General features: G+C 29.3%; 1 protein-coding gene across 1 annotated transcript; it reads right to left on the reverse strand.

Moving 5' to 3' along the window:
- Positions 1-2,865: 2,865 nt before the first annotated feature.
- On the reverse strand, positions 2,866-21,631 carry LOC123292735 (sodium-coupled neutral amino acid transporter 9-like). Its single transcript, XM_044873452.1, has 10 exons — positions 21,543-21,631; positions 17,317-17,430; positions 15,411-15,528; positions 10,766-10,848; positions 9,658-9,815; positions 8,843-9,238; positions 6,257-6,444; positions 5,802-5,906; positions 4,334-4,632; positions 2,866-3,059 (listed from the first exon to the last, which is right to left on the reverse strand). Exons 1-10 carry the CDS (start codon positions 21,629-21,631, stop codon positions 2,885-2,887), a joined length of 1,725 nt encoding a protein of 574 aa, XP_044729387.1. The 3' UTR covers positions 2,866-2,884.
- Positions 21,632-23,190: the final 1,559 nt, after the last annotated feature.

Below are 23,190 nucleotides of genomic sequence, written 5' to 3' on the forward strand. Positions count from 1 at the left end.
GACCATTAAACGTTCAAACGTAAACTTAAACTTTCAACTACAATTTTTCGAAGAAAACAAAAATGTTGAAATTTAATTGACATAAATAGGTAAATTTTTTTGGCATAGCATAGAGCGTCAGATGCTGGGTGTAAATGAGAGTAAAAGATAGGATTGTTGAAAGTTAAAATGTTAAGAAAAAAATAATCTATCAATATGTTACCGCGGTAACATAAAGATATTTGGTTTGTTTGACAATATAAATTTTAATAACAATATATTTTACTCTCATTTAAAACGTACTTCTATTCGCGACTCCAAGAAACTATAGGGGGCACTGCAATAGCGATTGAGGGGGTTATTTTATCAACGCCCTTGGGATAACTATACTGAGAAGATTTGTCCGCTATACACCATGCGCATGAAAGTTTTCAGAGCTTTTCTCCAAAACTATACAAGATAGAAAGTTGAAAATTGATAGGCAGCTTCGAATTGGTCTATAGACATAGGAAACGCAATAAGTGAATTCTTGACCACAGTCAGTGAGACAGAAAGCTTTCCTTCGAAACTATACAAGATAGAAAGTTGAAAATTGACACGATGCTTCGAATTATTGGTCTATGGATCCTTACATCATACCAACCCATAGAGACAATACGATAAAGCTGTATAGACATAGGAAACGCATTTTAACAAATAAATAAATGTTTATTTATTTGTACTTGACTTTTACCAATCTAGGTATACCTGTTATTTGTTTAATTTAATTTATTTATTTATACTAAAGAAGATTACCAATGTATGCTACGTTTTTTTTTTTTTATCAAAAACTTTTAATCCCGGATCCTCTGCTGCTGAATGAACTATCTATAATATTTATTTAGTTTTACCTTGGTTAAAATTTATACCTTAAACTTAAGATTTATTGTGACTTATTCTATATAAAATGTATTTTTATCAAAAGAACAAATAAAATTAATAATAGTAATAATAATAATAATAATAATAATAATAAGTGAATCTTTGTCCACAGTCAGTGAGGTAGAAAGAGACAGAAATTGTAGACGTATAAGAAAGACGAAGGCAGCTATACGCGCCTACTTTATCTCTCCCCATGTGGAAATATTTCAGATAACAGACTTAAACAGTCTTACAAATATAAAAGAAGAGATTTTCAGAATTGGAAAGACTATAGAATTCTGGTCAAATATTTTAATAGATAAGCCCAACGTATACCAAGCATGTATATTTTGGCTTCACAGATGAACAAAGACAAAAATACAATATGCAAACAGGTGACAGAGCAACACAATACGAAAGCATGGTGTTCAATGCGCATAATCGTATTGACGGAAGTCAGCTACTTCAATAGTTACTGTTTGTATAATTAATTCTGTATAGAAGTTATAAAAAATGGTTAGTAGTTGTTTTATTTGAATGAAATATTTGTATCACAGGTTAGTAAAGTTTAATTATTAAATAACATTTATTAAATATCAATTATTATGTTGCAAATACTTGCCAAGCTATTATATTGTATATTAAGACATGCGCATTAATAACCATGCTTTTGCATTTAATATCCTTGTCAATCTGTTATGAGACGTGGTTCTCACTCTATTGCCGATTCCAGTAGTTTCAAAGGTATTTACAGTACACAAAGGCCTCTATCTTATAACTCTTTGACTAACACGAATGAATAATGTATTGTTAAATTATTTGGTAAAAGGCTTCAATTAAAGAACACTATTTATAAAATATGCAATTAAATAAAGATTTATTGTTATAAATAAAAAATACATGATGCGATAAGATGTAAATGAATTGTATTGATTACGTGTTGAAAAACGATTATTTAAATAACAAAGCTTACAAATGTAACGATTCAATTAAAATTAAATACTTCAAATCGATAATGAAGAAATATGTTTTGCATGATTATCGTTTACTAACAAATTCATATAAATATTAGTTTTATCTATTTATTTATTTATTTACCAATTTAATTAAATTATTTGAGTTTAGGAAAAAATAGACCGAAAAAAGTTTCTGTAATAATGTCCTATTTTTGAACGCAAGGGCTAAACACTTCAGAACCCAACCAACCCGTAATTACAACAATAATAAGTACGCCGGGTCTAAAAAATTTTTGTCTATTTTTTTTCCGGGTCTATTTTTTTTCGATTACTATACAATGTGATAATTTACTTCGCCTATTAAGACGTGTTTGTGTCCACTTCTTGCAGAATGATTTTACAATAATTTTTGATTGGTGAATTATCATTTGATTTCATATCTTTATGTTGAAGTTTGATTGATTTAGAAATATATATATAATTTGAAAAATTGGTTTATACGTGAGTACGTGACATTAGTATGTAATTTACACCAAGAAAGTATTATTAAATGAAAATAATTTTTACCTTATGCATTTTGCATTTGAAAAAGTAATTCTTTACTTCTAAAACAGTGTATAGTGTCATGGCGTCTTGAATGACATCAAACCGTGACATACAATCATTTTTGTATATGCAAGTTTACATGTTTTTGTATTTGTAAGCGTACATAGCCTTTCATATTATGGTGTGACGTAGTACCTTCAAAGTACGTAGTCATTTAATTGGTGTTTGCTGTCATGTGACCGGATGTATAATTTTAAAGAATTTATTTAAAGAAATAATAATAATCCTTATATTTTATAAAAAATAATTTTGCGTTTTTTTTAATCTACAAATCATGATTAATCATTAGAAACTTTTATCCAACCGATTTATTCTTACCTATTGTCACGAATATTTTGAAATCAATAGTTAATAAATTTCAAAATAAAAAATCAAAATTTCACAAGTAAGTTTTGTTATTTAAAATTCAATACATTTTAGAAGCGATGCGAATAAATAAATAATTAATTTGCTGAAATGAAAAACTGTGCGAATAAATTACACGCTCCAAATATTGGAATACAAACAAAAAACATTAATTTCAGTTTAGTTAATTTTTCTTGTTTTTTTAGTGATGCTATTTTCAATAAAGATGGTAATGTAAATATGTACACCAATCCACTTAATGCACCAGTATACCTATACGAAACGGAAAAAATTATTTATTAATCAATATCCATGCTAACATTGTAAATTCGAAAGGGCTAAATAGCCTGGAGCAGGTAAATAGATAGATCGAGTACTGCTTCTTACGTAAAATTCTATTTCGTTTTTTAGAATAATAAAATTTTGTTAGAAAAGGATCAATTACACTAAAACTCATAGTTTATCACTATACCTATCTCTATATATTATAGATGTAAAATTAAGGATGTTTGTTCTTGTTTGTTTTTTACGCTTTCACGCAAAAACTAATTTATGGATTTGAATGAAACTAAACAATAATATACCTCATACATCAGAATAGCACATGAGTTATAATTTATAAATATATTTAAAACAAAAAGTTTTTTAATCAAATTTAATCTAACATTTAAAAATAGTAAATGTAAAAAAAATCATGGCCATCTTTTCTGATATACTCAAAGAATTATGACTATTTTATTTAATAAAAAATTAAAACTGTTCATATATTTTACCTGTGTAAAACAATCCCTGCTATTATTTCGAGTGTTATGGAAGGGGGATAAGTGTGAGCAAGAGGGGTGAAGGCTATAACACGGCGGCCTTTACGAATCTTTACTTTTAAACCCAGCGAAGCGGGCGGGTATCAAGCTGATTCTTAATGAAATTTAAAATGGTTAAAAATGAAGACATTTTGACACAATAAAGACAGAAAAGTTTTGTTAAATAAGATGTAAATCGAAGTGTACATTATAGAATGAAGAAAGTCATTCGGCATCCGATATGGAACTAAATTTTTTATAGTAAAATACCCCTCTCCCCCAAGAAGTATGTAGAGATTTTTTGACCCTTCGCCCCCCCCCCCACGGAACCCTTGCGTAATTAATGAATGGTCCCTAAACGAGGTATCATTAAAAATTTCATTTTTATTCGAAAGTTCCATACTATATTTTGCGTGATATACAGTGTGCTAATTAAGTCGGCACCCGATCTTGTTATTTTTACGGTAGATGGATAATATTGGATATCTGACCATAGTTTTCTTGGACAAATATCGAATATGAATGCAAAAAAATTGACATATGATTATATCAAATTGAATTCTAGGTCTTACCAGACTTTATCAAGAATTACTTGTTTTCATAAAACAAATAATAAAAAAGTTTTACATATGATGTCAATTTAATTGGACACACTGTATAATACTAGTGTATAATTACTATAGTTTAAATCAAATTTTCTGCATTGATTGCATTTTTAAACGTTATTGCGTTTGGTTAATTACTCACCTGATTAATGTGCCAATTTTTGGATAGAAACAAGCAAATAATATACATATAACAACAATTATAATATTAAATAAAAGAATCCATTTTTTTGGAAATTTTATTTCTGTATGATGACTGCTCGAAGTTTCCATCGTTTCACCCAGTTCAGATTCTACTTTAGTTTTTTTAACAAAAAGACCAAAAACATTTATTCGTAACATGTATACTATCAACGGAAATGTTACAGAAATTTGGAACATTAATAAAACTCTTGCAGTTAGTGTCATTGCATCACTCATCAGGAAATTATCAAATATATTCTAAAAAAAAAAAGAATGCTAAGATAACATTAAGAGTGAACGAGAGTGATTTAAAAAAATTTTGTTTTCATTAAAAATTTCATAGGCCTGCGGCGCCCCTACCTCTATTCCCGTACCTTCGAAATTTTGGCAATCGCACAAAACCAAATCCACTTGATATGGGTAATATATGTTGTAAGACAACTTCCTTCAAAATTTACCAAACTTTTACCATTTAGAACTTCCCGAAAAATCGTAAAAACCCCCCAAAATTATTAGTTTTATACATGCTAGAAAGATTGGATTTTGAACAATCGACTCGAAATAAAGTTAAAATTAACAGAATAATTCGAAAAATTTCATTACCCACATCACATCTATCCGGAAAAAGGGAGAAACTCCCTAAAATTATGTTTTTAAGTTATATACATGCTCTAGAAAGATGCAATTTTTTGCATTCAAACCATTCTGTTTATTTGATTTTATTTAGAGCCGATTGTCGAAAATCCCACATTTCTTGTATGTATAGAACTAAAAAAAACGTAATTTTGAGGGGTTTTTCCGAGTTTCCGAGAGATTGCGATGGGTGTAAATAAAATTTTCCCAACTCTTCTGTTAATTTGTCTGTCTTCGGGTCTTTTGTTGAAAATCCCAACTTTCTAGGATATATAGAACTGAAAAACTTAATTTTGGGAGGGTATTTTCGATTTTTCGGAGAGTTCTGAATGGTCAAAGTTGTGTCAATTTTGTAGAAAGGTGTCTTACAATATTGCTATCAATTGGAATTGATTTTGTGCGGTTGGAAGGTTACTCATTTTCTACAGCACTTTTTGGGAGTGAACCACAGGCCTATTATAGAAGACTCTTCTACAAGTATTTCAATCCCTTAAAAAAAGTTAATATTTCACCACTCCTTTTAACATTCTAGCCGTTTTTGTAAGAAAACTAACATAACATCAATTTTCCTAGAAAAAAACTTCAATCGGAGACAATGAAGTGTTACCAAATATTTTATGCAGACTCAGGTCACTTGTGCTTAGGAGTATCTATAAACTTTTAATGAAAACCAATTTTGAAAATAGCGTATTATTTTAAAAATAAAAATTAAATCTCAGTTAAAAATATCGTACATTTCTAAAATGTTTTTCAATCTACCTTCGTTTTCAAAGAAATATAAAAAATATACTCACATCCTTAATGCAACTTTTACCTAATGGAAAAGTTATATAAAATACACCACCAATTATTAAATAGGTAATTGTTATCAAACCAAAAGCAATACTAAGATCTCGACCCTACAAAAAAAATCAACAAAAAAATTAATTTTAAATATCTTTGCAAAATAAATTGTTAGTTTTCCCGATTTGGCTCTTATTTTGCTTCACAATTTAATTCGTCAAGTGATGCAACCTTCCTGTATCCATTCAGATAACGTTATGACCTGGATGTGATAATCATTTGACCCCCAAAATGGATTAAATGATCATTTTAGACTTTTATTTTCATGTGTTATTTTTTTATGCCCTGCAGTATGCAGATAGGACGCATAATATATGATCACAACTTCCATAAACCTTAACAAGACCATCCTTGGGGTTCTTCAATTTTAATGTTTTTCAAAAATAATTTAATAATCTTAACTTACATTTTTCTTTTGATTTCGATTATTCTTTAAAATCGAAATTATAATATTGTGTATGAAAAAACTTAGTGATAGAGTCCCAGTTAGTGCTGGAAATGTTCCACTAAGAAATGGTTCTGAATTCCAATGGATTCCCCATATTGCACCCTTTGTTATGACGAAGCATATTAAATATATTACACTCAATGTACCTAAAAATTAATTTACAAATAAAAATATATTTAAAGTTTACTTTTTTTTCTTCGGTGACTTCACCGACAATGACTGTAAATAGAAAAGGATAGTGCCCTCACAATGCTATAAGAGTATCCTTTGTTACTTACACTAAGTGTAAATAGTGTATAAACTAGGGAACAAAAAGATCAAACTTTTTAATGAAAATAAAATCAGTGGCGGATTTACAATTAATCACGAACTAGGCCACCAAATTAGCAAAGAGTAACATTCACTAGCTAATTCTTACTGATGATGACTACTTGGTAGTCAAAAAAATTATTTTTAAAAATACAAAAAACTGATGTAGGAAATTGGGGCAAAAATCAAAATTTATTTCGATATATCCTAGAGTTCTCATTTATTATCTTCGATAATATTTATATAGGCTAGCGGGTATTCTTCTTCTCTTATCTAGCATTGATGTCAAAGTTGCTAAAATTGATCCGACTTTTCGATTAATGTCAAAGTAAGTAAACTCTCGCAAAGTAATTTAGCCAGCTTTGTTGATAGATGTACAATCTTATAAGAACTGTGTATCAACAATGGGTGGAGAGGCAGTTTACAAATTAATTTAAATAAATATTTTTTCCGTTGCACAAATTCGTCAATGGCCCCACCAAAATAACGAATTTTTTTGAAATCTATGCCTCTGTATTAAGAGTTCTTATGAATTTATACGAAATCTCAGTTAATTTTTATACTTTTGAGTACAGGAAATGTACATTCTGTACTGCAATTTGTCACTGCAGTGCACAGAAATTTACATACTTCTATATTTCTATTTCTGTATATGCAAATAGAATAATATTTTTTCAAAGATATTTGCTTAATGAAGTCATGATATTTGCATTTATAAACTCTTAATTAAATGGACCTGACTGATTTTTTAATTACCCTGGTACATTAATTACTTTGATGGTTGTAATTTCTTTTAATCGGGGGGTAATTTTTCAATAATAATAGTACTATGGTTCCTATAATAAATACCCCACTATCGGAAGGTGCAATTCTTGAAACTTCAATAAATCAGTAGTCACCGTTTAATGAAAAATATCAAAGTTGACATTCTATTTTCACCTTGAATTCAATTTAGACCTTCAGAATCATTTTAAAGACAACTGAGTCTCATAGCTGATAGAAAAGTACATGTTGACTACACAAGAAAATCCAAATCAAACGGGAGAATTGACAAAATTTGGGCAATCATTCCGGCAGCTGGATCACTGTAGCGCATTTCAAGCCGAAGTGATGGCTATTTACGAGGTATGTGAATGTATAAGACTGAGCACTCTCAAGTGCAGCGACATTACTATCTTCGCCGACAGCCAAGCATCGCTAAAATCCAGCTCAGTCTACCTAACCTCAAAGGTAACATTGGAATGCCGAACGTCCTTAAACGAGCTGATGAAACAAATTAATGTAAACTTGGTATGGGTACCTGGGCAAAGGAACATTCCGAAAAATTGTGAAGTCGCCGAGCTTGCTAGAAATGGCAAAATGCAGACGGACACAAGCATCAACAAACATCCGAGAGTTTCGTTTGCAAACTACAAGATGCTCCTCAAAGACGACATCTTAAAAAAGGCCAATCTTAGGTGATAGGAGGAACGTACTTGTGGTACTACAAGACAGATTTTTTCTGAATACAATCTTAGCCGCTCCGAAGATCTTATACCATTTCCAACGGCCTCTAATAACAAAATTGTTGCTCCTAATACAAGACACTGGCTAGACGGAAGGCACGCTGAACGCCTGGGCCTGAACTGAAAATGCACCATGACTACTGCAGGAGCTGTGATAGTGAGGAGGAGGAAGAAACGATATATCATCTTCTATGTCATTGCCTAGTTATTGCCACGAATAGGTGGACTCACTTGAGCCAGCCTTACTCTTTGACCTGAAGTCCGCTGACGTCAAAGCAATCTTGATGTTCATGCTTCAAATTCTTGCTCTTTTTCGGTATCATAAAGGACCCTATGTTCTAAATGTATCTCAATTCAGACAACCACCCTAATCTAATCTAATTTCACCCTATTTCTATCACAAGTTTTTTAATTTACTGAGTAAGACTTAAACTAACGAAAGTACACGAACAGGTCCGCAAATTTTTGAAGTTAATATTTGATTGTTTAAACCTTTGCTCTCGGGATGAGAGAAATTCTCATAATTTCTGAAGGACTTGAAACAGGTAGGTATAATTAAAAAAACTGTAGATAGGTTGAAAAGGTTGATAGACTCATAACGTGAGTGCTGACGTGTTTTAAGAATGCCAGTTAGACCGTTAATAGGTACTCGAACTGTCAAGAATGATTTGGATTTGGTCAGTATTAATTATACATCCACAATTTGTAAGTAATTGACTTTACATCTTACCTAAACAGTTGAATTTCGTGAAGAACGTAATATTTGAGACATTTAAACATGGGAACAGTAATATTGCAAGAAATATTGGCACCGTTGAATGTTTATCCCATATAACACGTGAAGGTTGTGCAGCTCTTATAGTTGCATTAACCAGTTCAAATTTATCGTTACCAGGGCATATAACATTGCCCGATGCAACTGTATAATTACCATCCCCTGACGTGTCTTGTATTGAATCAATAATAAATTGAACAGTGTTATATAAAAAATTTGTCATTAATATCAAGTATACAATACTTGCACCCAATAATACAACTATACTAAATACTTCGGATAAACGTTGCGCCCATTTACCCAATAACATATTACATAATACTGGTATTTCGACTGCATTCAGTGCACCACCTAGAAACAATAAAAATAGTTTTGCATATTAGTTCGGTAAAGTGGTAAATATTATGGTTCGGTAAACGGATAAATAGAGTTGGTAAATTGATAAAATCTCGTTTTTACACTCGTTTTTACATAAAATACATTTTAAGTGATGAAATGAATGGCATTTGTGTGTTATTTATTCTATAAATGATCTCTAAATCTTTAGGCATCAATATTTCAAAAACTATGGTATATATCAAAAAATTTTACTCTTAATTTTCTCTAATTTTTCCCAAGTTCTATCCTCAAAATTTGAAACGTAAAACCCAAATATTTGCATACACTCCTTTTTGGGGAACGTCCTTTAGGTACCATAAAATGAAAAATGGGAATCGTACTTCCTCAAGTTCGTGATCCTAAAGGAACTTAACGATAAAAGCATTACTTACCATGATCTCGACTAACTTGTATACAACAATATGCAGTATATGCACACAATGCGCCAAGTAAAATAATAATAATAATGCCAGGAATAAATCCCGCTTTTTGTATAGCCCAAGCCATTGTTAACAGCGAACTGCCCATTGTTGTATTCCATATTGAGAATCTAAGGACACAAAAATAAATTTTTAATTTCTACGTTTGTATTTTTATACAATCTATATCTATAAAAGAAGAAACTGGTAGATTGGCTGATAAACGCACAGCTGAAAAATCTGGGTCCAGAAGGGTGTTATAAGTTTGACCACAATGTGAGTTTGTCTGTCTGTGGCATTGTAGCTCCTCCGAAGGGTGTTATAAGTTTAACGTGTCTGTGTATCTGTGCGTCTGCTTGTGGCATCTTTCTGTGGAACTCTTAAGCGGATGAATCTATTTTGGTTTTTGTTTTTTTGTTTTGTTTTGTTTTTTTTTTTTTTGAAAGGTAATTTGATTGAAATTATTCTTAGCTATTTTTCAAGGTGCGAGTTTAGGATTCCGCAACCGAAAACAACTAGAAAAGAGACGAAAATCTTGAAGCGGCTGAGCATTAAAATCGATTATCGGTTTACGAGCTACTATGCCACAAACGAATCGATCAGGCATGATTCTAAGGTATCGTAGCTCCTAAACGGATGATTAGATTTTGATTTTTTGTTTGTTTGAGAGACAATTTGATCGAGAGGGTTCTTAGCTAGGTTTCAAATCCGAGTTTAGGGTTCTGTACCCAATAACAACTAAAAACAAAAAACAAATAAATCAAAAATGGTTTAATCGTTTAGGATCCACGATTCCACTAACGAACCTGGTTTTTTATCGAGGGTTTTTAATCTATGTTTTTAATTTGTGGTGCAATTAAAAATTTTTGATGCCTCCGCCAAAAAGTACTTTCAGTTTTTCAAACATCTTTCATAAAAGAGCCACATATGAAACTTCAGTCTGTTATTATTTATTTATGAAAAATGGCGCTATATACTATTTGGATTAAAGATGAAGAACCCCATTGTTGAATGCAACAATCAAAATAAAATAAAAAAACAAACATTTATGTAAAATTGAAAATGGTAAAAATTAACTTACATTGTAACAATTGAACTTTGTGTCGAAACTGGTTTTGGTTTTTCGATAGTATCTTCGGTGGATATTGAGAACACCTTTGAACTCTAAAATAAAATTTAAATATTAATTTATTATAACCAATTAATAAACTTATTAAATTTAATAAATTTAATAAAATATTTACACTAAACAGTAAACACACTCTTTTCAAAAGCATTGTTTATAACTACAATAATGGTTAACACCGGAAAAATTTTTGATTGGTCAAAAAAAATATAAAATACAAAAAAAATGTAACGTGTAATGTTGAATATTTTAAAAAATATAAAAAGGGTCACATTATTCTTTTATTGTTTAATATTATTTAATTTAACAAAATAAAATAAAGCAATTTTATGCTTTGAACAAATTTTGTCAATTGAATATAGAAAACTTTTAATCATTTGTAAAAAAAATGTTTAGAAAGATGTTATTTGATTTCTAGTGCAGAACGCAGTTATTCTGCAAATAAGAATCATCCCATTATACAATAGACTAAGAGCCTAGGGCTAAAAAATACCGCATGTAAGTAAACTTGAACAACTTATTATTGCATTATTTATTATATTTTTATGTTAAAAAGGGAACACTCAATTTTATAAGAGCTGTAAATTAATATTTGAGTTTACCAGCTTACTAAAAAAATCACAATCAGACAGGCGTTGCATCGTCGTACGGATGCGTCATTATCCCGAAATCTTTCTGACTTTATTGTACAAAGCTGCAATTCTATTTGATTCTATTGATTAAAAAACGAATTCCATTGATTAAAAACGAAGAATTTATAAGCATTCAAAGATTATTGCCTGTCTCTTTTATACAAAACAGAGTTTTATGTGTTATCTCTATGGCGATACTCAACATTGACGTCACTTTTAAGATATCTTCCTCTTTGTTTAGTTAAGAGTTCTAAACGTTCATATTTTGCGTACTTCTAAAGATTTTAAAAAATCAACTTCACTTTTCGGATCATGCAGTCAAAATTCTTCAACTGAAGTGATAAAAAAAAGTATTAATCATCCCAATTACCAGGTCATTCTTGCGATTGCTAGTATATTCTAGGCCATGGATAATTAGCTGAAATTCGGAGTGCAGGATTTTTTGTTAGGCTAATCTATGTTATAAAATGATGAGCTTATTTCAGAAAGCTATGCACAGTTGTACAGCCTGTCAAAAGTGAGCTAGAAAATCAATAAGTAGATTGGCTTAGTGTCAAGAATGTTTCTTTTGGGGAGTATCAACTTCCCAACCCCTTCCCCTTTTTTGGTATAGCAAAATTACGTTGTTTTGCTATTTTAAAGGCTTGTACTTCCCCATTAGTTCTCCAAACTAAGCGAGAGGGTTGAAAGTTGCTATTTAAATTGAGTTGGAGTCAAAGATGTGTCTTTTGGGGACTATCAATTTCTTAGCTTTCTTTCCCTTTTAAAGCCTACATACCATGTTTTTTCGTGATTTTTATGAAAAGCGCCTAACAGTAAGAAAATTAAATGAGGGGTAAATATGACTTCAATAATGAAATTGAGATACCACAAATTTATTTTAAATTGTGATTTAACAAAAAGACTAGATTGTTTTTGTTTAAAGTAATTTTGAGACGTTTTAATTTTTTTATGGAATTTTAAGTTGATCAAAATAAGAAGAAATTTCCGTTTTTTAAACGCCACAGTAAATATTTTCTGTGGTTTTGGATTGCCCATGTCTTTTTCGTTCTATATTTTATAGGTAACAGAGATTGTTCCAATTCTAAAAAAATAATTTGGAATCTTATATCTCGGGATCTATTAATCAATGTGATGAAAAAAAGTGATCGAATTTACAGCGGATTATTACGTTTTGAGGTCAGATATAAGTACAAGTAATATAAGCACAGATAAATTTTTTTATTCGAATCGACCTCAATCGTTTAATAATAATATGTCTAAATTTTAGAAATAGTTATATGATAGTTTAAGAGTCGAACTACTTTAAACCAAAAATAATTTTAAAAGATCTTCAAGTTATTGCGATTTTTTCGTCGGGCTCTTGGTCTAAAAGGAATGCTTATGATGTATGCACCTATACAAGATGATGCAACTTCGAAGAAGTATTAAAACGAAGAAGTTTTTTTTGTGTAAATATAATTATATTAAATGTTGGGTCAGTCGAATAGCTGGATATAACTGGGTGAATTGATTATAAATTCTTTCCACGATACCACAATACATACGCAAGAAAGATCTGATAATTTGAAACATTCACGGAGACTGTTCAGATGAATTAAGCGTGTGTTATTCACCATAGACGATTTTGACCATTGCATTGTTTGAAATTATATCACTAATAATATGCAATGGGTATTTAAGAATGTATAAGCGCCAGGGAAATTTTGGATAAAAGGCTTGGTTTTTTTATATGAAGTTGGGCTAAGTCCAAATCAACTAAAAAATTTCAAAGTCCAAATCAAAAATTTAGGAGGGGTTCAAAAGTAGGCATTTTTAACATTGGTTTTATGGGAAAACGGTAGTTGGATGATATGTTTTCGTTGATTTCTCCAAAACTAGTCGGTGGAAATTAAAAAATAACTATTTAAAGTTAAAATTTTAATAAATTATAGAAAACAAAAAAATCCCTTTATGCTCGACTAATTAAGAATGTATAAGCACGGTAGTGGGGACACAAATTTAAAAAAAAATATATATTTTCAATTTTGATGGTGAATTATTTTATAACTTGACAATACAAGACGAAAAGTAAGAATACAATTTTTCGATATCGGAATAATTTTCAAAATATCGAAAATTGAAAATTTTCTTTAATTATTTAGCTTTCGATATTTCTAAAACCAAGGCAAGATATCGAAAAATTTTATTCTTAGTTTTAGTCTACATTCATAAAGTTCATAACAAAATTCATCATCAAAGTTGAAAATAATAAATAATTTCAACCACAAGTCTAAACTTGTCTTGGCGCTCGTACTACCTTAAGTTTTCTTAATACACATATTCATAGTTTATGGCTAAATTATTGAAGTGCCACTGAATATTTTTACAAAAAAAGAATTTTTATAAACATTGTGGTGAAAATCAAAAAGTAAAAAATAAAATGTACTCCATAGTTTTCTTATGGAAAATGAGATTCGCTCAAAAATTTTAGGAAAAAATTCTTTTAAATTTACTTGTGGGTATATAGCAAACTTTATATTCGATTTTCAATAAAAAGCTTTCAAGTTCAATGATAAGAAGATTTCATAACTGGACTGAGATAAAAAAAATATTTAATTGGAAAGTTTTTTCTTATTTAAAACGTCATATATTTTGCTGGTGAAACTATGCGATTTAAGAAACAAAATTTTAAAAAGTATTCTTCTAAATTCTAAAAAGAGCTTTTCATTGAAATTGAAGCATTTTTTTCAATAAAACGTATTTTTCGTGTTTCAAGCATATTTCATAGAAGTAAAATGAAATATCCAGTATCAGCTAATACCTAAAGTATGTATCTTATTTACTTGAGACAGTTCATACTCTTGCTTTTGAAGAGGGCCAGTGTCGTAGAAATCCATTATAAAATAAATTAGATTTTTGTTTGTATTAGACGTTTTTAGTTTCTGCTATTATAAATGAACATGAATTCAACATATTTTAAAAACAATAATCTTTCCATTACTTAATTGATGATTTTGAAGCTCCAGAATCCTCTGTGGCAATTTTTTTTGCATTCATGAGACATTTCGTACTTGGGTCATAACCATGATAGTAAAAAGATTGTAATTAAAAAAATTGCCCGTCTTTAATTTAATTTAACTTCAAGCAAAATTTTTTAGAGCAGCGTTGGTTATAAAGAAACTTAAGTTTTCTCCAATTCCGCTTATAATAATTCATTTAAACATCATACTTTTGTGGTTTATAAATGATCAATAGCAGGTTTTTCGAAGTAGACGAGATACACCAGTCAACTGAATCCAAGCTCTACTTTTTGGCAAAAATCAAATTTAAAAAAAAAGTTAGCCTTTTGTATTTTAATTAGGAAGAAAGATTGAGATGGTCTTCAAACCGTTTGCTCAAACAATTTCATAATGATACATAAAATATTTATTCAAACAACTTTTGCAATAACTTTGGGGGGGGGGGGGTTGGCTGATGGCACAGAGATTGAAGATAGAGCACGCAAGTTTAATATAATTATACGTTATATTAATTTTTGCATTCCGCGCAATTGAATTGCATATGCATAAATTTATAAAATTCAATATGCGCGGAGTAGCACTTAAACAATTAAAAATTTAAATAAATTTCGATTTTTGCCCCAATTTTGTGATCAAATTTTTGTATTCTATTAATACGTATTTCGACTACCGTGTAGTCATCATCAGTATGAATTAGCTAATCGTAATTACTCTTACATTGTCTGTTTTCGTTACTAATTTGGTAGCAGTCTGCAATTTTCAAATGAAGTTCAATAACTTGTATATAAGAGTTTATCTCACCCCCTCCCCTCCAAGATAAGGGCATGTAAATATTGTAACTCCCCTTCTTTTCGGTACCCTTACGTTGTTAATGAATGGCCCCTAAGTTGTACTATTCTGAATATTTCCTTGATAAAAGTAAGACTACGATAATTAACTTTAGGATTTTCGAAAATTAAAACTTACCGATACGAAATTTTTGTTCGATGTAAAACTTGGAATTGTATAAATTGATTTCTTTTTATAATCCTCGGATGTTTGTACTTTATTTTCACTTTTCTTTACATTTGGTGATAATGATTTCCTAAAAAAATATAGAACATACTTAAATAATTATTTATATTCAAAATATAAATATTTATTATTTGTTATAAAAGTTAGATAAACTTAGTAACTATGCATTTTTGAAATATAAATATTTATTAAATATCTACCTACACGCTTTGCTTGGCAATTTCAACTCTAAAATCAAAGACTGCCGCGTTATATAGTCTTTAATTTCCTTCCCCAAGCCAAATTTTTTTTTCGGCCGATGATTTTAAACGATTTTAAACGAGGTGAAAATTTATTTTATAATATAAAAAATTTTGAGTAACAAGAGAAAAGAACAATCGACTGAGTTAATTGTTGAAATATCTTGTTCACAAATTTATTTCACGGTATACCTTACACATAACATACCTACTATATATATTATTTAGCCTCCTTAATAAAGGACCATTTGCGACCTCGTAAGTGAACAATGTTGCTTACGAAAAAATGTTTCAAACAAAAGTTTTTTTATTATTTCATAAGGATTATTCTTTTACATTTAATCTTTTGTACTATCTCATATAGTTTACAAGATGGGTTCGCAGATCCCAAGACTCAATTGACCTATATTGCCCACTAACGAACTTTAGAAATGTATTTGTACAATTTTTGTTCGAAAATAAAAAATTTAATCACCTAATATTTTGCCAAAAAAATTTTCAGTGGAAGTTTATCAAAACCTATTGAAACTACTAACTTTTACATAAATTACCAATATTATATAAAGGCACCCACAATATTAGATAGGAAAATGATTTTCCGTGAAAATATTTGTAACCCAACCTAATATGTTCTTTGGGCCATTATAGATCATTCAAAACTACTTTTAACGAGTAGTTTTCGAGCTATTGGATAGGTAATTTAACGGAGAGTGTTCTTAGCTATGTTTCAAGTGCAAGTTTACCCGAAAAAACTTAAAAATTGACGATGCTCTCGAAAATCGGTTCAGTTTGGAAAAGGCTTTAATAGAAAAGTTAATTTGGTGAAGAGTGTCCTTTAATATGTTTCAAATACGAGTTTAGGGTTCTGTACCCAAAAAGTTTATCGGGGGTTTTTTAAATTATGTAAATTTCACTTGTAGCATATCATTAAGAAAATGGCTTTCTGTGAAACTTTTTCAAACCAAAATGTTCTTTAATTCAAAAACTCTCACGATCACAAAACTTTAGTTTTAGTTTAGTTTTCTTAAGTAGGTACAAGGTACATTTACAACTTTCCAACATGTTTTGTACGATTTTATTAAAAATACAAATATTTTGGTAAGACTTGGTTTTGCATATTTACAAAATTTAGTCTAATCAAAATATTTGTATTTTTCAAAGAAATCGTTGGATAGACATGCTCGAGCGTTTTATGCACTTCAAATTGGTTTGCTATGATATTTTTATATGCTACACATTTTGGAAGATGCAATCAAAATTATTCTGGACACTCAATTATTTATTTATATTATCTAAATTAATATTAAGCGCTTTGAATATTATTTCGTCTAATTAATAATAGATGAGAATAAAACTTGCTTTAATGCCGAATTTTGAAAATATCAACTTTAAAAAGTGATTGGATATGTTTCAAAACTCAAAAGTACTTTTTATTACAGCCTGGTGTCATAAATTTTCATTATCAGTATGCAGTTTATATTGAACTGATTATTCCAGAATAACTTCAATGTCAATTGACCTGAGCATAACAGTGTCAATACTTCCAAATCGAAAATATTTTATATCTATATCGAATATTGATTTCTTAATAAGCAATTAACTAGAATAATAAAACTTACAGGTGTAATTTTGAAAACGGTGAATTGTGTAGTCGATTTTGTGTATCTAAATACGATTGTGATTGATCAAAATCACTTGTTTCTGAACCCGGAAACATAATTTGATGATGTGCTCTGTAATTAAACAAATTAATTTGTTAATAATTGAATATAAGTATATATTTAGTTTTAGCTACTTAATGCAAATTAAAAAAAGGCGTGAAGATTTTAATTGCGTATAGTATTGAATAATAATTTTCGAATAATTAATAAATACCTAAGTATAGATATTATCGTCATACCTTGCTTGTAATATATTTTGTGATCAATTGTTTAAAGTATATTTTAAATTAAACATAATATTGAATATTATTTATGTAATTTCACTATATTAAAATATTTATTTGAAATTTAAAACTGTTTATGATTTTTCAAGGAATGAAATTTAAGTTTCAAATAAATTTATATATAAATATTATATGTATCTAATTTATTAAATACTGAACCAATCAAATGTAATTTTAAATTAATTTTTATAGGATTCGGATTTATTAGTATCAATATACTACCTACAAGCTAAAATCTCCAATACATAATAGACTAGCAGTTATTCGGCCGCTTCGATGGGTAATTTCAACTTAAAAAACAAAGACTACTACGTTGCTTTCATTTCCCTTGCTCTCACTTATGCTTCCTTTTGTTCTTAATTTCATAGGCTTTAATTTTTTGGTACCGAACCCTAATTTTTATACCATGTATGTGAAATATATCAAGGTATACTAAGTTTAGTCCCAAGTTTGTAACGCTTAAAAATATTAATACTTTGAACAAAATTATGGTATAGGTGTTCATAAAATCACCTAATTAGTCCATTTCCGGTTGTCTGTCTGTCTGTCGTCTGTCGTTTGCCCGTCTGTCGTCAAGATTATTCAAAAACGAAAAGAGATATCAAGCTGACATTTTTATAGCGTGCTTAAGGCGTAAAAAGTGAGGTCGAGTTCGTAAATGAGCAACATAGGTTAATATCATTTTATTTCATTTTAAATTGGGTCTTGGGACCGAAAAATTGGGTCTTGAGAAAAACTGTCGTTTGAAAAATTTTTTCGTAAACATCACTGTTTACCCGTGACAGTTTAAATTATGCGCAAATTGTATAGTATGTATCATTTGGGAATATCAGTTATATATGTGTGACATGTAAGATGTGTAATGTGACAAAGTAATCAACACTGTCTATACATGGTATTTCAACAATTAACTCAGTGAATTGTTTGTTTTTAGTGAATTTTACTATGCATTTTAAGTTTTGGTCTGTTGGAACTTCTGAACAGTAAGAGAAATGTTAACTGTTCGTTTTTGACAATTTTGAAAGTCTCATTCAGATTTTAGATTTGGATTTCTTTTGTTAGTTATACCAGTTAAATTCTACAAATTTTAGTAGAGTAGAAATTGAACATAAGAAATTGCTTTTGAAAAATCTTCAAAGCCTCTCAAACTATGGATCTGAATCTCTTGATTTAAGTTACACTTGTCGAATTCTACAAGTTTGGAGAAGATTTGTAGCGAAATTATACGCATATTAGGGGTTGGTTAACTGTTTGTAGATGGTATATTTTAATCCATGCATCTCTCGGTTTTGATCAAATGAGTGGAATTCTAAAAATTTGCCACTCTACAAAGTCCTCATATATTATCGATTTGAATTTCTTTGTTTTACCTATGGTTAGGTTATATTGGCTGTCCACGAAGGACACACTTAGGCTATAGAGCCCATTATGATATCATATATTTGTTTTACCACCTTTCCGCTGATAATTTCATTTATCTCAGTTTCAGAAGCTGAGTGCACCTCCTTCATGCATATGCCATGTACTACACCAACCCATCACAACCATTAATTAAATTAATTTTGTCGGGACGGTGGGAATCGAACCCGCTACCCTAAGCATACCGCGAACGGAATTGGTAGTTTTGCCTATACCTTGAATAGAATTTTACACTTTTGGAGGAAAGGAGAGACATGCAGAAGAAGAATAATTTTTTTTTCTTTTCGAAGTGCAAATTTGCAATTGAGATCTTGTTGTATAAGTCTTGCCTCTAAAAATTGAATTGTAATTTTTTTCCTTAGACGAATTATTTTGCCAAAAATTAACTGCCGAAAGTTTGCATTCCTTGCTACTTTTGAGTTTCTTTATTTGAACCTATAGAACCATTGCGTAGGACAGTAATTCTCAACCATTTTTGTGTTCCGCCAAATTTTAGAAATGTTTACAGTAAAAATTAAAAAATCGGTAAAAGAGTGCCGAGACAAAAATTAGATTGAGAATCACTGATTAGGTTTTTAAAAACTGAATAAAATTCTTCCAGTGACTTTCCTCCTGAAACGAACATTTTGTCAGATGAGAGCCTAAATGGCCGAGCGGTCTAAGGCGTTAGTCATAGAACGTTAGACTATTTAGACTTAGGTTGCGGGTTTGATTCCAGGCAGCGGTAGTGTGAACAATTTATAATTAATGAGAGTGCACAATTGATCACATTGTCGTCGCTTGGATAAGAACGAAGCAAACGACTCAACCCACATCAAAAATGTAATTGTAAATATATTTGACATTGAATAAATAAAGATTAACAAATAATGATGTGGGTGGCCTCTGTGATTAGGCATATGTCACAAAAACGGAGGTTAAACCCCCATTATTATTATATTATTGTCAGATGTATGCCAAGACATTCAATTTTTCAAAGCAAATTGTTAATGATAAAAAACTAAACCGGCAACAATTTTATTTCGCAATCTCGAAAAATACTCAACTGTAGAGTTCACGATTCACCAGCTCTCTGAATGTACATACCTACGGGCTACGAAGCAATAAATTTGAATGTATGTATGTGCGACACGCACTTGGTCGTTTTTTTATAGTATTTTATCGTAAATCATAAAAAATGAAAATTCCAGAAGTAGACTTGTGTTGTTTAAAATTTACATGATAAAATCGTCATTTGTTATGCTAAAAAATTAGTGTCAAAATTTGAACTAATTGCAATCAATATTTTTAATCTTGCATGGCGTCATAATAATCAAAAAAAAATTTTACGGTATATATACGGTTTAAGAGAAATATTTATCAATATAAATTACTAAATGTCGACTTATCGTTTTATTATGACTAATGAATCGTTTCTGAAATTTTGATAACAATTTTTAAAATATGAAAAATGACTACATCGTATTCATAAACATCAAGAATATTTCAAAACGGTATGGTTTATGTTAATACATGATGGTTTATAACGTAGACGAAGAGTAAGAATAAAATTTTTCGATATCTGCCGTTTTCGAAATACCGAAAGCTAAATAATTAAACAAAATTTTCAATTTTCGATATTTTGTAAATTACTTATGATATCGAAAAATTTTATTCTTACTTTTCGTCTTATATTGTCAAGTTAAAACATAATCACCATCAACATAGAAAAACAATATTTTTTTAAAATTTGTGTCCCTACCACCGTGCTCATACACCCTTAATAAGTCAGGCATAACGGGTTTTCTTTTGTTTTCAATAATTTATTAAGGTTTTAGCTTTAATTTAACCATTTTACGCAACGCCAAAATTTTTCACTGGAAGCGCTGGCATCCATTTTACTGTCCCTACCATGACTTCGCACACAACGAATAGTCACCTGATAGTTTTATTTGGAAAGTTTTAAGGAAGTTTCGAAAATGATTTTATAGATTTTGATGTGCTCTTTTCGAATTTATATTTTGCTACATTGTATCTTTGCCGCTTACGCCGCTACATTGGGAAAATGGTGTCGAGAAGCAGTTTTTTTTGACAATATCTCCTTTTCGAGTCATTTTACGAGGAATATATATAAATAAAAAATTAAACCTCAGAAAATTTCCTACGAATTATGTCTACAATCTTATTACTTGTGTATTGAATTTAAAAAAATAGAAATATAAATTAGAGCAGCCGGAATACAAGCAAATAATAAAAAATTGGGATTACTACAGAATTATAAACAACAATTATAAAAAATCTGATGAAATCAAGCCAAAAAATTACGTATTTTTCAAGCATTTTATTCCAAGCTCTTTCAATTTATTAAACTTAAATACTTTTTAATAACGTAACAAATAAATCAATTAAAATTATTACGTTTATCCATAAAAATGTAGAACAATAACAAAATTATCAACAAAAAATTGGTATTTTTATTTATTAATTAAATTATTTACATACCCAAAACTAGCATTTGATGAATCTGAACTCAATAACGGTTGAGATTCACTATCAGTTTCGAAAGAAACACTTCGCTTGAATTTATTCATTTTTATTAAATTTTTGTTATTCTTATTAATTAAAAAATATCACATATAAGAAAACGTTAAATAAATTGAAATTTGTTTTTTAAAACATATCCACACTCAAATTGAAAATCATTTTTGAAAATCGAAAAATAATATAAATATAATAATAATAATTTTCTCAAATATAAACATGTGCAGTTAAGATTTATTCTCAAAGACTGTCTGTCATATTACAAATGATAACTAAATAATATTTAATAAATTTCTTATAGAATGTCATTAGGTCATAATTTGTGATAAAAATTACCCGTTTTATTGACGTTTTTATAAAAATAGATTTGTAATGTAAAGTATGATCGTTTTGCTATAAACATAAAATTATATTGTCAAATATTGTCAATTTTGTTTAATTTGATTAGAAAAATAAATGAGATTATTATTAATTAAACTTCTTCTTTATTTATTTTTTTTTTTAAAAACCTTGACCTGAATTCGACTTCAATTTATTTTGGTGTGTTTATTTAGTTGGGCTAATTTCCTGGTTTACTTCAGTATTAATTAATTAATTTAATTTTGTTAATAATGCTATTTAAAAGTAGATACATTGTCTATATATTGGAATCAGTTCGAACTAGTTGTTAGTAAATTTAACTTGTGTAGGTAAATTAAACTTGTAGCTGAGCAAAAAAGGCGATTTGGAAAAAATTATTATTTTTTATATTTTTCTTCAGTTTAGTGAAAAACTATATGCATTTTAAGAAAATAATAAATCCCATGTTTCCGGTTCCACAAAAATTTTTCAAAGACAATTCAATGAACAATTTTCCTACTTTTATCTCATATTTTTCTCACGTAGTTGCATTGAAATTGAATTTTTACTTTTTCCATCAACTCTTTTATAATTTAGAGGCAAATCCAAGGAAAAAAAATTCGTAACGCTGGAGTTGCGTTAGCTAAGCAAAATACACTCAGATGGAAAAAAAACCCATTTTTATTAAAATCGACTGCATTTTTAATTTTTCAAGAATTTTTATTTCGTAAACTAAGCGTCTAGAAAAAAATCAGAAGAAAATACAAAAATATTTTTTATTTTGAAAGAAGTCAAAATTTTTTACTTTACACACTATTCCCTTGTTTATCAGTCACTTTTTCTCATTAACGAACTTGACCTTTCAAATGAAAAAAACCTTCCTGATACCAAATTTAATTCAAGTCGGAGTTAAGTTGCGACCACTGGAGATGATACATATACATATATACAGGGTGTTCTATTATTGACTGCAGAACTATTGCCTCCTGAAAAAGTTATTTACCAAATTTGGATCTGAGGCCTAATTTGCGAGTTAATTATCCTACTCTTATAATAATCAATTAATAAAAAATACATTCTTCAAAATCAAATCCATCCAATAAAACACTACTGAAACAGAGTGTGTGTTTTATCATAGTGGAAAGAGTCTTTAAATGCAAAATTATTACAAAAAAAGCTCTATTTGGCTACTTATGTTATTATAAAAATTAACCCAGACAAACCAAGTATTATTATACTGCCTTTCTTTGTAAATTAAGTTTTGTACGAA

The sequence above is a fragment of the Chrysoperla carnea genome, chromosome 1, assembly GCF_905475395.1.
Source record: "Chrysoperla carnea chromosome 1, inChrCarn1.1, whole genome shotgun sequence".
NCBI classification, from domain to species: Eukaryota; Metazoa; Arthropoda; class Insecta; order Neuroptera; family Chrysopidae; genus Chrysoperla; species Chrysoperla carnea.

Excerpts from the sequence above, each read along its gene's own strand:
- LOC123292735 (XM_044873452.1), bottom strand. The coding sequence starts at position 21,631 with ATGAATAAATTCAAGCGAAGTGTTTCTTTCGAAACTGATAGTGAATCT. Across the intron at positions 10,849-15,410 it reads CGAACAAAAATTTCGTATCG|AGTTCAAAGGTGTTCTCAAT; the intron begins GTAAGTTTTAAT and ends ATTTTATTTTAG. Across the intron at positions 9,239-9,657 it reads ACAAGTTAGTCGAGATCATG|GTGGTGCACTGAATGCAGTC; the intron begins GTAAGTAATGCT and ends TATTGTTTCTAG.